This window comes from Dendrobates tinctorius, unplaced genomic scaffold (genome assembly GCF_039654945.1).
Source record: "Dendrobates tinctorius isolate UK_male_01 unplaced genomic scaffold, ASM3965494v1 ptg000155l, whole genome shotgun sequence".
Classification (NCBI taxonomy): domain Eukaryota; kingdom Metazoa; phylum Chordata; class Amphibia; order Anura; family Dendrobatidae; genus Dendrobates; species Dendrobates tinctorius.
Genome location: NW_027361822.1, coordinates 3,597,839 through 3,614,681, shown reverse-complemented (window position 1 = coordinate 3,614,681; position 16,843 = coordinate 3,597,839). Strand labels below are relative to the sequence as shown.

The 16,843-nt window shown below is 50.3% G+C and overlaps 1 protein-coding gene across 11 annotated transcripts in view; it reads right to left on the bottom strand.

Moving 5' to 3' along the window:
• The window catches only part of LOC141050963 (uncharacterized), a 54,578-nt gene extending 39,083 nt beyond the window's left edge, over positions 1–15,495 (bottom strand). For 3 of the 11 annotated variants that reach the window (XM_073547711.1, XM_073547712.1, XM_073547713.1), the window contains exon 1: positions 15,395–15,461. In XM_073547711.1, the coding sequence (XP_073403812.1) occupies positions 15,395–15,421 (27 nt within the window). In that variant the 5' untranslated portion in view covers positions 15,422–15,461. Of the gene's footprint in view, positions 1–14,000; positions 14,239–15,331 lie in introns of all 11 variants that reach the window. The other 8 variants (XM_073547719.1, XM_073547722.1, XM_073547716.1 and 5 more) reach the window with 7 other exon arrangements.
• Positions 15,496–16,843: the final 1,348 nt, after the last annotated feature.

Sequence of the window (16,843 nt, the reverse complement as noted above, 5' to 3'; positions counted from 1 at the left end):
AGCCATTTTGTGGGATCTTTTTATTTGTATTTTTGATTTAGGAAATGTGGTTGACCCATTTTGTCCTAATAACAGGTCTTAGCTGTATAAGTGTTGCCATCAGGATCCCCATACACCATCGCCAAAGTCGCAAAAGACTTGTCCATCGATCGCAAATCTGGGTTGCTCGGTAGGGAGAGGGCCCATGAATTAAAGTCTCCGTTAAGAAGGGAGACTACAATCCCCACTCGCTGTTTTTCACTCCCTGAGGAATGAGGGCAGAGTCTGAAATACAATTTACAGGCTTCCTTGAGACCCATAAATTTATTTCTCCTACAAGAAAACCTGTCAAGGAGAGATATTTTGGGTTCCAGTTGAGCCTGGGCATGAGCCGAGACCAAGAACCAAGACACCTTCTGAACATGCTGCACCACCTGAGACCGCAACTCCGTAACCTCATCCATGGGGGTCTAGATCAGGCGTGCATAAGCCTCCGCTTGAGCCATAGGGACCCCGGAATAATTTCACGATCGGACTCTGAGTCCGGCGGACGCCACACCATACAACAACAACGGGATGGAAAAGGGAGAGCAACGTCTTAGGAGTAGGGAGCGAGGGATGGGATACCTCCTGACACCAACCTATGCTTGTCCCTAAGCTCTCCTAAGGCCCTATGAGGGTACTTCCCCCCCCCCCCCCCCCCCGCCGCTATCACCTGCCTAGTCACTGATTGTCACCTCAATATAGCCTGTCTAGTGCACTGGCTGGCAAGGACTCTAGCGACACCACTGCAGATGGTAAAAACACAGGGGAAGTGACAAACACAGGACAGACAAAGGCAAAGGAACAAAATTCTCAGTTTCAGGCACTATAGCAGTAAAGAATGCAGCACCAGAAATACTACCGAAACACTTAAGCTTCCCACCCCAGGCTCGTCTTCATAGAATAACTCTATTACCGACAGTCAGCTGATGAGTCATGTGATTATTCAAAGGATGGTGGGAGTGTGCACCACCCAACACCATTTGGCCAGCCAAAGAGCAGCTGCTAGCAAGGATACTGACATTAACCCTTGCTGGAGCAAAACGAAAAAGCAACATTTAAATGAGATACCTTGAATCCAATAATCGTGAGAGGTACACAGCTGAAAAGCTCATCAGAGGAGGTGGAGGAGGAAGACAAGGAGGTTACGTTGCAGCTTCCCACATACACGAAGTGATGCAACCATGACAATCACTGCATTCTCAGCCCAAACTCTGGCTGTGGCCAGCACCAATTGCGATTGTGCAGTTTGCATTGGTGGCAAGGATTGCCTAGCCTGGTCTTTTTTTTGTAGACCAAAAAGGATGACACACATTACTATATATGTCAAATTTGCAAATAAAAAAACTCAGTAGAGGCAAAAATTGCAATAATTTGCCAACTATGTGCATGAACCGGCACATGCGCAATCAACATGCCTTAGTGTGGGAATCTCATAGCGCTAAAATGCAGACTAGCGGGCCTCGCCAACCACCGGTCGGACTATCATCCCGTTCTGCTGCTTCTTCCTCCTCCATCACCATGCCAAGTCTTCTCACACAAGTCTCCGGTCACAGAATCTACACTTATTTACCCATGTGAGGGGTTGACACACTCAGCTACTTCCCAAGGTATCACAATACTGATCCAAAATAGGGTATCCAACAATTAAATTGTCACGGTCACGTGTGTCTGGACGCAGCGAGTACCGCAAGGCGAACCCATGTGACGCACGTGAGCCTGGATACACCGCCTCAAGTGGGGCGAATTTAAATAATAAACACGTGAAGCAGGATACACTGCCTCCAACTGGCGAATTTAGACATTACACGTATATACAAGTCTGGAAACCCCGCCTCCAGTAAGGCGAATTTAAACAATAAGGGAAACCTGGGAAACATTAACAATGGTGGGCCCTGCAATAGGGAATAGGGAAGTGGAGACCTCCTGAGCTCCCCTGAGCCAGTGTCCCTGCACTCCTAACGTTCCCTATGCCGGTTCCGCACCGGGCGCGCAACAGGAACCTAATAACCCTAGCTCGTCCTGACCTAAACCCTCACTGGGGAATTGGTCGGTGCGGAAACTAATCCCACCACTGCACTAAAACACACATGAGGAAAGATGACAAAACAGGGGAAACACCACTAAGCTTTGCTCTGTTGCGTATGCTCCTAGCAACAGAGCCCACCACCTGTGTGCATCTTCTCCTCCACCCGGATCCATCACCATAACTGGATCCTTCACCATAGTGCAGCCTTGGAGCAGAGTCCATCACCAATTGCAGAAGTCCAGTAACAGAGTCCCAAAGATGAGTTCAGCTCCTGCCCAAAAAGTCAAGCATGCTTGAGTCCAGCTCTCAGCAATCAAGTCCCGCATGCTGAGTGCAACTCTCTCCATAATCGTCACTCCACCAAGCGATGCAAGCACTTCCTGCCAACACCATAAACTGTGACTCCACCACGCCATGCCAGCCCTTCTTGCAGACCACCTAGCTGCCACTCGTCTCCTCTGGCTGGGCTGCGCAGGACTCATGTTCAGCTCCTTCTTTCACCCAGGCTTCCTTGTGAATGACTAACACACACAATATCACCAACAGTGATTGAACACCCCTGGCTCCCTTTTCTAGAGCCCAAAACCTGATTTGTAATTAAGTGCACATTAAACCAAAGAAACTACAGTGCACTACCGCTCACCACCACCGGGCAACTTAGAATGAACGACACCACGTGTAATAATTCTAATGGCCACCGGGGGGTATCAACCCACTTTGGCACCTAGCCAAAGGCAAAAAAGTTCACTTATCCATTTAAATTGTCAGATCCACGCTGGATCATGACAGTACCCCCTCTTTAATGAGGGGCCTCTGGACCCTCAAGACCACTCCTCATTAGGGAAACACCTACAGCGGGGACGCCCAGATCCTGAGTTCACCCCACCACTACCTGACACTTCAGGTTAATGACAAACGCACCGCTGGTATTGGCAATATATGTTCTGGAGGCACCACTCATCTCCACAGCGAAGACCTGGGGAACGAGTTTATGTATGTGTATGTTTGCTATGAGCTGATCAGACTCCACAACACACTTCCACAAGATGTTTTTTGGTGGCCACTAGTGTTGAGCATTCCGATACCGCAAGTATCGGGTATCGGCCGATATTAGCTGTATCGGAATTCCGATACTTAGTTCCAATACTTTTTTCATATCGAATACCGGAATCGGAAGTTCCCATAATGCTAGGAGCCCGCTCGATTTGATTCAGCCAATGGGGATCCTCAGAAGTGTGGGCACATCCTGTTAGGCATGTAGGCATGCTAACTACTGGCATGGCTGTGATTGGCTGCTGAAATTATGTCATGATGCACTATAAAAACCGCAGCAGCCGCCATTCTGGTCACTCTGCTGTGAATTCAGTTAGGGACAGGCTGCTGTTGAAGACTGTGAGGGACAGTTAGAAATAGCGATCATCTAAAATATCTATTGCTCTACCCAGGCTACATAATCCACCACTGTAGCATTTTTGTAGCCCAGCAGCGCTGTTTTAATAGCTGTCTGCAAGGGCTGTGTGAGTGCAGACCCACGCTGTGTAGTGTGTCCTGCAGGCACGTCTGCTTGTAGGCCGCCCAGCGTGTGTCTCTGCCTCATACACATTTTTCTTTTATTGCTGCTTTTTTTTTCTCCTGTATATAGTGTGCTTCCATACGTATCCATATACTTTGGTTGCGAACACTAAAGGAGTGGACAGCGGAGCCTTTCAGCAGCCTTTCAGTGCTATAGCCCATTTCTCTGCACTGTTAGGTCTCTCTGTGTGTCTGATAGGTCTCTCTGTGTGTCAGTGCAGCTCACGTTGCAGTGTGTTCTACAGCCACAGCTCGTTGTAGTCCGCTCAGCGTGCGTCACTGCCTCATACATAGTCCTTTTTTTGCAGCAAATTTAGCCAGATTTTTGCTCCTATATTAGTGTGCTTCCATCCACATCCATTGTCATTGGTTGGTTGCAAACACTATATAGGATTAGATAGAGTAGCCTTTTTGCTGGCTTGTGCCCTTCAGGGCCAGCCAGACTAGCATCACCCTATTTTTTGGAGCCTCATCAATTGCATTGTAGGTTAGCTTCCTGCATTGTAATCGCTCCAAAAAGTTTGTGATACTATAGCTTTCAAACTTTTGGCCACACCTGTGCTCATATCTGGCCTAACGTCAACAGGCCATCCTTAAATTAATTTCTTTGGGGAATCGGAGCCACACAGCACAGGAGCTCTGGAATGCCATCAAGCAGGAGAGCGATGTGTGGTTTGTGCCAGGGAATCTCCAGCCAGGTTTGGTAGTGAGTGACAATGGCCGAAATCTAGTGGCAGTTCTGGGCATAGGCAACCTCCCTCACATACAATGTCTGGCACACGTGCTCAATTTGGTCGTGCAGAGCTTTCTGAGGGACTATCCGGATCTTGATGCACTGCTGCACAAGGTTCGCCTAGAGTGTGCTCACTTGCGGCGTTCCAGCATGGCAAGATCGCGCATTGCATCTCTGCAAGTTGCAACGCCAATTCCGCCTGCCAGAACATCGCATAATGTGTGACCTCCCCACCAGGTGGAATTCAACGTTACATATGTTGGAGCGGTTGTGTGAGCAGCAGGCAGCAGTAATGGAATACCAGCTGCATCAGGTGCAAACAAGTCGCACTGTGCGCCGGACACACTTCACCACCACTGAGTGGGCCACTATGAGGGACATCTTCCAAGTTTTGCGCGCCTTCGATGACTCCACGCGGATGGCCAGTGCAGATGATGCACTAGTCAGCATGACTGTCCCCCTTATCTGTCTGCTTCAAAAAACCTTACAAGTGAGGAGGTTTTTGAAAAGGTCGAGGATGAGGAGTCAGAAATGCCATCTGCTTCTGGCAAGTCTGCGCAACGTGCCTCCACACAAAGGCCCAGGCAGGGGACACTTAGTGAGGAGGATGACGAGGAGTCAATGGAGGAGGAGGAACACATCTCTCCAGAGGAGGGAGGTACACAAGGCTCTAGTAGTCAGTGTGTACAGCGAGGGTGGGGTGATGCTGAGCAGGCTGAGATGTTGCCTCAAGCTGGGGACAGCGTTTCCGGTCCAGTTGGCAGTCTGCAGCACATGGCTGATTGCATGCTGCAGTGCTTGTTAAATGACCGCCGCATCGCCAACATTCTCCACACGGCTGATTATTGGGTGTACACCCTCCCAGATCCTCGCTACCGGGACAACTTACAAAACCTCATACCACAGTTGAACCGGGAGTGAAACATGCGGGAGTACCAAGAAACACTTGTGCAGGCCATCATGTTCTCCATTCCCCCCGCAAGTGTTGCTGGTAGTGCTTTTCAAAGCAGCCATGTGGGTAGAGGCAGTGGAGGAAGCTCTGCACAAAGAGGTAGCAGAGGCAGTGCCGCAGGACAAGGCAAGGCCAGTATGGCCCAAATGTGGAAAAGTTTTGTGGGACCGCCACAAATGGCTACACCATCACAGACAGCTCCAGTCAGCAGGAGGCAACGTTTCCATCAGATGGTGACAGACTACTTGTCTTGCCCTGTTAGTGTACTCCCAGACGGCTCTTCCCCGTTCAAGTATTGGGTCTCTAAGCTGGATACATGGCCAGAGCTTAGCCAGTATGCATTGGAGGTGCTGGCTTGCCCTGCTGCCAGTGTATTATCGGAACGTGTCTTTAGTGCTGCAGGTGGTGTGGTAACAGACCGTCGCACGCGACTATCCGCCGATAATGTTGACCGGCTTACTTTTCTGAAAATGAACAAGGCCTGGATCTCACCTGAATTTGCCAGTCCTCTTCCAGAATAAATAATTGGCTGGCAACAGGATCCAGGTCTCCTGTTGTGTTTATGTTTCTATGACCTGAACTTTATTTCCTGGGCTACAGCAACGCCCGTTATTGCTCAGAAGTGCTGTCCGCACAGACAAAACACTCGCTCATGTGTAAGTGGGGTTCGGTAACGTCAGCTGATCCCCTGCTGTGTGTATGGCAAAGTGTCCTGCTCCCTCCACAGTCAAACAACCTCAGATTTACACCTGGCTCCAAGTAGGCCTCGGCCTACTACCCGATTTTCCCTGGGCTCCGACACCGCCAGTTGTTGCTCAGAAGTGCTGTCCGCACAGACAAAACACTCGCTCATGTGTAAGTGGGGTTCGGTAACGTCAGCTGATCCCCTGCTGTGTGTATGGCAAAGTGTCCTGCTCCCTCCACAGTCAAACAACCTCAGATTTACACCTGGCTCCAAGTAGGCCTCGGCCTACTACCCGATTTTCCCTGGGCTCCGACACCGCCAGTTGTTGCTCAGAAGTGCTGTCCGCACAGACAAAACACTCGCTCATGTGTAAGTGGGGTTCGGTAACGTCAGCTGATCCCCTGCTGTGTGTACGGCAAACTCTCCTGCTGCCTCCAAATTCAAACAATGTCTTATCTTAAACTGCCTCCAAGTATGCCTCAGCCTACAAAATGACTATCCCTGGGCTCCAACATCGTCAGTTGGTGCTCGGAAGTGCTGTCCACACAGAAAAAAAACACTCGTTCATGTGAAAGTGGGGTTCGGTAACGTCAGCTGATCCCCTGCTGTGTGTATGGCAAAGTGTCCTGCTCCCTCCACAGTCAAACAACCTCAGATTTACACCTGGCTCCAAGTAGGCCTCGGCCTACTACCCGATTTTCCCTGGGCTCCGACACCGCCAGTTGTTGCTCAGAAGTGCTGTCCGCACAGACAAAACACTCGCTCATGTGTAAGTGGGGTTCGGTAACGTCAGCTGATCCCCTGCTGTGTGTACGGCAAACTCTCCTGCTGCCTCCAAATTCAAACAATGTCTTATCTTAAACTGCCTCCAAGTATGCCTCAGCCTACAAAATGACTATCCCTGGGCTCCAACATCGTCAGTTGGTGCTCGGAAGTGCTGTCCACACAGAAAAAAAACACTCGTTCATGTGAAAGTGGGGTTCGGTAACGTCAGCTGATCCCTGCTGTGTGGAGGGCAAAGTGCTGCTGCCTCCAAATTTTAACTACTTCAGATTTAAACATTCTCTGATTTGGCCTCTGTCTCAAGTATTTCCCCTGACCTCCAGCACCGCCAGTTCCTGCTCACAGTTGCCGTCCGCGCATTCCACACTTGTTCCTGTGTTCCTGGTGTTCTGTTACGTGAGCAGATCCCCCAATGTGTGTTCGCTAGAGTTGAGCGACTTTAGTCGGATCGGGTTTCATGAAACAAAATTTGTTTCAGATGAAACTGGTCCGACTAGGGCAAAAAAAGTCGGAGTTTCGCCCGAAACCCGACCCCAATGCAAGTCAATGGGGAATAAAAGTCGGCATTGAGCGAATGAAATTCATCCACTCAATGCCGACTTTTATTTCCCATTGACTTGCATTGGGGTCGGGTTTCGGGCGAAACTCCGACTTTTTTTGCCCTAGTCGGACCAGTTTCATCTGAAACAAATTTTGTTTCATGAAACCCGATCCGACTAAAGTCGCTCAACTCTAGTGTCCGCCACTGTCTCCTGCGCTGTCCACCTTCCCACTGCAAGCGGTGGAAATGTGGACAGAGCAGGAGACAGTGGCACACACATCAGGGGATCTGCTGACATTACAGAACCCCAGTAACACAGGAACACGTGTGGATTGGGCAGACGGCTGCTGTACGCATAAACTGGCGGTGTTGGTGGTCACGTGAAATCCTGGAAACAGAGTGGAGACAGATGCCTAATTGGAGCACGTTGACAGTCTGTTGTAGCCTACAAAAAAATCTAAAACTGCCACCAAGTAGGCCTCGGCCTGCACCCTGATTGTCCCTGGGCTCCAACAACGCTAGTTGGTGCTCGGAAGTGTTGTCCACACAGAAAAATACACTTGTTCATGTGAAAGTGGGGGTCAGTAACGTCAGCTGACCCCCTGCTGTGTGGAGGGCAAAGTGTCCTGCTCCCTCCAAAGTCAAAATACCTCAGATTTACACCTGGCTCCTAGTAGGCCTCGGCCTGCACCCTGATTGTCCCTGGGCTCCAACAACGCCAGTTGGTGCTCGGAAGTGCTGTCCACACAGAAAAAAAAAAAAACACTCGTTCATGTGAAAGTGGGGTTCGGTAACGTCAGCTGATCCCCTGCTGTGTGGAGGGAAAACTGCTGCTGCCTCCAAATTGTAACTACTTCAGATTTAAACATTCTCTGATTTGGCCTCTGTCTCCACTCTGTCTCTAATATTTCCCCTGACCTCCAGCACCGCCAGTTCCTGCTCACAGTTGCCGTCCGCGCATTCCACACTTGTTCCTGTGTTCCTGGTGTTCTGTTACGTGAGCAGATCCCCCAATGTGTGTCCGCCACTGTCTCCTGCGCTGTCCACCTTCCCACTGCAAGCGGTGGAAATGTGGACAGAGCAAGAGACCGTGGCAGACACACATCAGGGGATCTGCTGACATTACAGAACCCCAGTAACACAGGAACACGTGTGGATTGGGCAGACGGCTACTGTACGCATAAACTGGTGGTGTTGGTGGTCACGTGAAATCCTGGAAACAGAGTGGAGACAGATGCCTAATTGGAGCACGTTGACAGTCTGTTGTAGCCTACAAACAATCTAAAACTACCACCAAGTAGGCCTCGGCCTTCACCATGATTGTCCCTGGGTTCCAACAACGCCAGTTGGTGCTCGGCAGTGTCTTTGGGACGGGTACTCCCTGTTGCCCAGCCTGGTTCCAGCACGCCAGCTGTTTCCGGGTAGTGTCAAGGTCACTATGCCACCAATCCGTTGTCCTGTCGTCTTGCGGCCGGGTTAGCCGACTCTACAGTGCCTGCAGTTTAGGTGACTCCTATGTGGGCTGCGGGAACTGGCACTGAAGGCTGGTTCCGTAGTGCCAATGGGACATGGACCCCCATGTAGGACTGTGGGTTTCGGTAACTGCAGCCGGCTTGCGGCCTGGCTACTTTGCTTTGGATGGGTACCTTCTGCTACCCACCCGAGTGCCAGCACTGTCAGCTGGTCCTCGCCAGAGCCTTTGGCCTAGGTGCCTCCATCTCGGTATCCGAAGGTCCAGCACCGTCAGCTGGTCCTTGGTAGTGCTTTCTAGCACAGGTACCTCCTGCCTAGTAACCGTGGTCCAGCAACGTCAGCTGTTACTCGGTAGTGCCATTGGCTCTTGTTCCTTCTGCTACCCATCCGGGTTCCAGCACTGTCTGCTGCTTCTCGCCAGAGCCTTTGGCCTAGGTGCCTCCATCTCGGTATCCGAGGTCCAGCACCGTCAGCTGGTCCTTGGTAGTGCTTTTTAGCACAGGTACCTTCTGCTTAGTAACTGTGGACCAGCACCTTCAGTTGGTCCTCGGTAGTGCCATTGGCTCTTGTTCCTTCTGCTACCCATCCGGGTTCAGCACTGTCTCTGGTTCTCGCCAGAGCCTTTGGCCTAGGTGCCTCCATCTCGGTATCCGAGGTCCAGCAACGTCAGCTGGTCCTTGGTAGTGGTTTCTAGCACAGATACCTCCTGCATAGTAATCGGGGTCCAGCACCGTCAGCTTTTCCTCAGTAGTGCCATTGGCTATTGTTCCTTCTGCTGCCACTACGGGTTCCAGTACTGTCAGCTGGTTCTCACCAGTTTCTCAGCCTTCTTGTACCTTCTGCTACATTTCCAAGATCAAGCTCTTTGAAATTGTCTTTGGTAATCCTTATTGATCTCCATGATGACGACCCTGATGACGACGACAATGAAGACCACACCAAAGAAGACCAGAAATATGACCCTAAATAATAAGACCAAGAGGAGAAAGAACATGAAGACAACCACCAAGATACAGAACAAAAGACAGAAGAACAAGAAGCAGAAGCAAAAGCAGAAGAACAGAAAGCATAAGACTAAAAATCAGCATAGAAGAAATCAAAATTATAAGCAGAAGAATACTAAGCAGTAAATGGGGGTGAGTCCGTTCCTCCTCGTGGTGCCCCTGGAAAATGCCTGCTGCTGCAGGCCAAACTGAAAGCGGACAAATCCTGTTGTAAATCTTTTGTGACAGGCAGAACGTAAGGTGTAATCTTATAACTTTTATAGATAAGTACTACAGGAATGCCTGTCACCATAAGAAAATGAAGAAAAAGAAGAATAGGAAGAAGATGAAGAAATAGCATATGAAAATTAATAATAGCTGAATAAGAATAATATGAAGAATGGAAAAAAAAAATTAATGGGAAAAAGGTGAAGAAGAAGATGAATAAGGTGAAGAAAAAGTTGATGAAAAAAATGCTACTGCTGCGGATCATGAAGGAGAAAGTGTGGGAGAAGTACAAAAGAAGGTGAAGAGCATGGAAGTTGTGAAACATACATATCTGACTAAATATAAAAAAGTTAACATAGTCAATATCTTTTCAACTCCGAACGTCTTGAAAAAAAAAAATTGGAATTAATGCTATGCCATGTGATTTGAATAAACCACTATGCCTTTAATGTCTCCTCCACCTCCCACAATACATTATACATGATTCTTATTTGTTTTCAATTATGTAGAATTAGCCAACAAGGAAATAAAGGGCTTTTTTAAATTCCGATACTGGAAGTCCCATTGACTTGAATGGGACTTCCGGTATCGGAATCGGCGATACCCGATATTTTTTTCGTATCGGGCGATACCATCCGATACGATATTTTTGGTTAACGAACGGTATCGCTCAACACTAGTGGCCACCCATACATGCTCGTTCATACACAGGTCCGGACCTGAATGTTTATTGCACACATTCGTTTGTCATATATTTGGTGAACTCCTTCTGGACACGACAACAGAGGAGTCCCCCTGCTGTTACCACACTCACTCTCCCGCTATTTACCAAGGGACACCACCCTCCAACCCTTTCACCATGAGGTCTGCGCCTCCCAGGGTTGGTTAATGGCGAGAGTTGAGATTTGTCCCTACTCCCCCGCAGCGCACCTGCTGCACACACCTGGAGGAGAAGGGGACCGGAATATGGAGGAAATATACACACGCTGGTCGCCTTCCTCCAAACGACCAGGAGGGGGCGGCCTCTTCGGTGGTATAGAAGATTTGGCGTGAGCCCCGCGGACTATCACCAGTCTGCTCACTACAGGGACGTACCCCTTCACCTCGGGGAATCCCAGATAGCACCATGGGGATCACAAACTCCACCCACCTGTCTGGTTACGTCCGCCTGTATGAACAAGTCCCGCTCCCCAGCAGCGACTCCAGGGGGCTTTTACCAAAGCCGCAGGGACATGGAGGAAAAATACACTCGCTGGTCGCCTTCCTCCACACGACCAGGAGGGGGCGGCTTCTTCGGTGGTACTGAAGATTTGGCGTGGGCCCCGCGGACTATCACCAGTCTGCTCACTACAGGGACGTACCCCTTCACCTCGGGGAACCCCAGACAGCACCATGGGGATCACCAACTCAACCCACCTGTCTGGTTACCTCCACCTGTATGAACAAGTCCTGCTCCCCAGCAGCGACTCAAGGGGGCTTTTGCCAGACCCACAATTTCCCAAAGCCGCCATTTTGATTTCCTGGTTGCCTGAGCAGAGGCCCCACACCCTGATAACTGCTGCTGCAGCGGCTCTAACACACCTTGCCACTCCCCACTCACTTCAGTGAGGCCCGGCAGCAATTACTCACAGGTCTCCACATGGCCAAAGCTCACCAGAAAAAAAAAAAAATGTAGGGTTGGTGATAATGTCACGGTCACGTGTGTCTGGACGCAGCGAGTACCGCAAGGCGAAACCATGTGACACACGTGACCCTGGATACACCACCTCCAGTGGGGCGAATTTAAATAATAAACATGTGCGGCAGGATACACCGCCTCCAACTGGCGAATTTAGACATTACACGTATATACAAGTCTGGAAACCCCGCCTCCAGTAAGGCGAATTTAAACAATAAGGGAAACCTGGGAAACATTAACAATGGTGGGCCCTGCGATAGGGAATAGGGAAGTGGAGACCTCCTGAGCTCCCCTGAGCCAGTGTCCCTGCACTCCTAACGTTCCCTATGCCGGTTCCGCACCGGGCGCGCAACAGGAACCTAAAAACCCTAGCTCGCCCTGACCTAAACCCTCACAAGGGAATTGGTCGGTGCGGAAACTAATCCCACCACTGCACTAAAACACACATGAGGAAAGATGACAAAACAGGGGAAACACCACTTAGCTTTGCTCTGTTGCGTATGCTCCTAGCAACAGAGCCCACCACCTGTGTGCATCTTCTCCTCCACACGGATCCATCACCATAACTGGATCCTTCACCATAGTGTAGCCTTGGAGCAGAGTCCACCACCAATTGCAGAAGTCCAGTAACAGAGTCCCAAAGATGAGTTCAGCTCCTGCCCAAGTCCAGCATGCTTGAGTCCAGCTCTCAGCAACCAAGTCCCGCATGCGGAGTGCAACTCTCTCTATAGTAGTCACTCCACCAAGCGATGCAAGCACTTCCTGCCAACACCATAAACTGTGACTCCACCACGCCATGCCAGCCCTTCTTACAGACCACCTAGCTGCCACTCGTCCCCTCTGGCTGGGCTTCGCAGGACTCATGTTTAGCTCCTTCTTTCACCCAGGCTTCCTTGTGAATGACTAACACACACAATATCACCAACAGTGATTGAACACCCCTGGCTCCCTTTTTCTAGAGCCTAACACCTGATTTGTAATTAAGTGCACATTAAACCAAAGAAACTACAGTGCACTACCGCTCACCACCACCGGGCAACTTAGAATGAACGACACCACGTGTAATAATTCTAATGGCTACCGGGGGCAATCAACCCACTTTGGCACCTAGCCAAAGGAAAAAAAAAGTTCACTTATCCATTTAAACTGTCAGATCCACGCTGGATCATGACATAAATCATAAATAACCCCTACAAAATACCTTCATTTATTCATAGTTAAAATGACCATAATCCATGGTCCACACCAAAACGTACACCAACAAACAAAACATAAGTGTTCAAAGATTACCAATAAAAACAGGGAAATCTAGAAGTCCCTTTTATGCACTAGGCTATCACCTTCCTGGCTGCGGAGGTTGGCACCCTAGGGGGGGAACGTTGTGGCGCCCCCGCTCCATGATGGCTGACCCTAGGAGGCCTGCTATTCCCTACAGCCACTAGGGAAACCCTTCTACCCAGTGTGCTAAAGGAACCCCTAACAATAGACATAGATCGATCCTATATCTGGATGAGGACCCTAGACCCCAATATTAAAATCAAAAAGGAACCCACATGGCAATTGGTGACAGATATCAAGATTTTCTGAGCCAATCCACAATATGATCAAAAGATAATGCAGGACAGGGGATTAACCCCAAAAAATCCCAGTTCTAAGTGGAAGTGGTTTCTAAGCATGCAGATTCAATTCCCAAGTAGACATATTTTGCTGCAAACCATGGAATTTGTTGTTTTAAACCAATATAATTTTGGCACAGATGAAAATATTGATTAAATTAAACTTATCGGTCACTCCATAAATCAATGTACCACAAAGGCCCAGGCCCACGCACGTTTAGTTACCCGCTGTTTACCTTGAATACCAGCTCCCAGCGTCTGCTTACAGTGCTGGGAGCTTGCTGATCGATGGTCTCCCGCTACCACATGCAGCGATGCGTGCTGGCCAGCGGGAGAACAACGATCAAAAAAATTTCCAGAGCACGATCAGCGATACCCGGCAGGGGGGCCGGTTGCTGATCCGTGTCACACACAGCGAGATTGCTGGTGAGATCGCTGTTGCGTCACAAAACTCATGACTCAGCAGCTTTCTCGCTTAGTGTGACGGGGGCTTTACCCAACAAACAGTGATACTTATCTTTTCAGTTGCCACTTGCCATAGATTATTATGCGCCTTGACGCGTTTCACCCATTAAGGCTCATCAGGAGGCCAGATAGAACAAAGACATGTGTCCTGATTCGGTGTGATAAAGCAAGCAAGATACCAGATCTATCCCATTTTAAATATAACGCCAAGATCACAGTACATGCCCATCTCCATGCTTACCCCAGAAGTGTTCACGGCACAATCTTTACTGTGCATACTCAAGTTGAACCGCAAGTGTCACATTCCACTGTGCCGACAGTCCTTTCATTTCAACTTCCGGGTACGGTCACAGTCCATTCCCATCTGTACATAGCTTAACGCGCATGCCCCTGTTGGAGCGCAAGTGAACCGCATCCACTGCGCTATCAAAAAGAATACTTCCTGTAGAAAGCGCTCCTCCTGAACCATATGCCATTGCCTTATCAGAACAGAGGAAAAACAAGTTGTATCGCGCATGCTCAGAGACAAAATATAACAGACACAGCTCTCGGATTATGCGATAAGGGGACCCACCAACCAGATGTCCCCCAATTACACACAGGCGTTAGGCGCAGCAGGGTGCTTTATATATAGACCTCTCCTAGGATATTAAAGTGGCATTTATAGAGATAATAATAATTCAAGGAGGTCTATTCTTATCCAGAAAAAAACGCATCTCTTAATATAGATAGTAATCTCAATCATAGAACATATAGTCAGACCTAGTCCAGTCTAAAACATTTTAACTGGAAGCAGATTATTGCATTATGTACCCAATAAAAAAAATGAGGAGAACATGATAACACCAATCCATTGCAGTAATCTGTAGGGTATATCACAGGGGCCATTTGGAGGAGGTTAAGTTTAGGGTCACTGAAGTAGTTATCAACCCAAGGGGTGGCAATAATGATAAAGCCATTCGGAGAGGAGGATGTGAGCGGATCTTTAGGATGGAGTCTCCGGAGCCCAAAGCAACAAATGAGCAGCTGTCCTTTGCATGCTTCTTACAGATCGGATATGTTGCAGTATTGGTGAGCCTCTTTGGACGCTAACATTTCATTTTTTCTTAAAGATTTCATGGAAATTTACTGATTACTGGAATGGATTTTTGTTATCATGTTCTCATTTAAAAAAAAAAAAAAAAAGGGTCCTACTGTCCCCCCCACCCACGAAGGTGTTGTCTATGTGTTTGGTTTGGCCTCCCACTGAATTCCAGTGAGACTTGTTACTTTCGCCAAATCCGACCCGATCCTGATAAGATTCTCTCATCTCTAGTCAGTAACAGATAATGATAGAACATTAATATCTCCTGACAGTGACAACATGGAGCGGGCGACGGCCATAATGGAGACTGTACAGTAACAGAGCAGCGAGCGCCGTCGGGAGGGAAGTGATCCAATGTAATCCAATACAGACAGAGACCCTGATAGAGCGACACAGACGGGAACACGTTCTGTCTCCTGGAATGGGAGCACAGCACTGAGGGGGTTAATGCCCCCTGTGCCCAGTAATGGGGAATCTCCAGCACCTACCTCCACCTGCAGGGGGCGCTATCTCCGGGAATGGCCCAGTAATGGGGAATCTCCAGCACCTACCTCCACCTGCAGAGCCGCACACCACATATATGGCTGCTCTGTGCGCACAGGACCTGGGATGAGGTCACAGGAGGGGAGGAGCCATTCTAAGGGTTTGCAGGAAATGATGTGTAACATGTGACCCCTGACTCCTCCCCTCCTGTGACCTCATCCCAGGTCCTGTGCGCACAGAGCAGCCATATATGTGGTGTAGTGTCTCCCCCTCACTATACAGCCAGCACAGCTGTAATCGCTCCCAGGCACACTGATGGAATGCTGTGCAGTGTATGTGGGCGGAACCGGCTGCCAATCAATGTGGCGGGGAGGGATTACAGCCCATTCACTGTATAGAGAGCGGTGACGGCAGGGCTGGATTGGCAATGCTGGCAAGTGCCAGAAGGGCCTGTCTGGTAATGGGCCGCTTTGGCTGCTACCTTGTTAACAGAATTGGTGTTCCCAAGACACCCATACTGTTAAGAGTTGTGACGGAGCACAAAGTCACCAAAAATCCATCACTTACCCCAGCAGGTCACGGGAATCATTAATATTGGTAAGGCCTGTCTCACACATCCGTAGTCGGCGGTCAGCTGAAATCCGCCAAAGGGGGGAAAAACTGATCCGCCCCTTTGAGTGAAGTACGGATGACCGCGGACTACGGATCCGTAAGCGGCTTCAATTTAAGGGACCACGGGTTGTGGAAAGTGCTATCGCGCGATGGGCCGAGATCGCGAGAGGAATGGAGGAGGCGGACAAGATCACGCGATGGCCTGGCCGAGGTCGGGGAGGCAGACAAGATCGCACTATGGCCCGGCCGAGATCGGGGAGGCGGTCAAGATTGCGCGATGGCCCGGCCGAGATCGGGGAGGCGGTCAAGATCGCGCGATGGCCCGGCCGAGATCGGGGAGGCGGTCAAGATTGCGCGATGGCCCGGCCGAGATCGGGGAGGCGGTCAAGATCGCACGATGGCCCGGCCGAGATCGGGGAGGCGGTCAAGATCGCGCGATGGCCCGGCCAAGATCGGGGAGGCGGTCAAGATTGCGCGATGGCCCGGCCAAGATCGGGGAGGCGGTCAAGATCGCACGATGGCCCGGCCGAGATCGGGGAGGCGGACAAGATCGCGCGATGGCCCGGCCGAGATCGGGGAGGCGGACAATATCGCGCGATGGCCCGGCCGAGATCGGGGAGGCGGTCAAGATCGCGCGATGGCCCGGCCGAGATCGGGGAGGCGGTCAAGATCGCGCGATGGCCCGGCCGAGATCGGGGAGGCGGTCAAGATCGTGCGATGGCCCGGCCGAAATCGGGGAGGCGGACAAGATCGCGCAATGGTCCGGCCGAGATCGGGGAGGCGGACAAGATCGCGCGATGGCCCGGCCGAGATCGGGGAGGCGGACAAGATCGCGCGATGGCCCGGCCGACATCGGGGAGGCGGACAAGATCGCGCGATGGCCCGGCCGAGATCGGGGAGGTGGT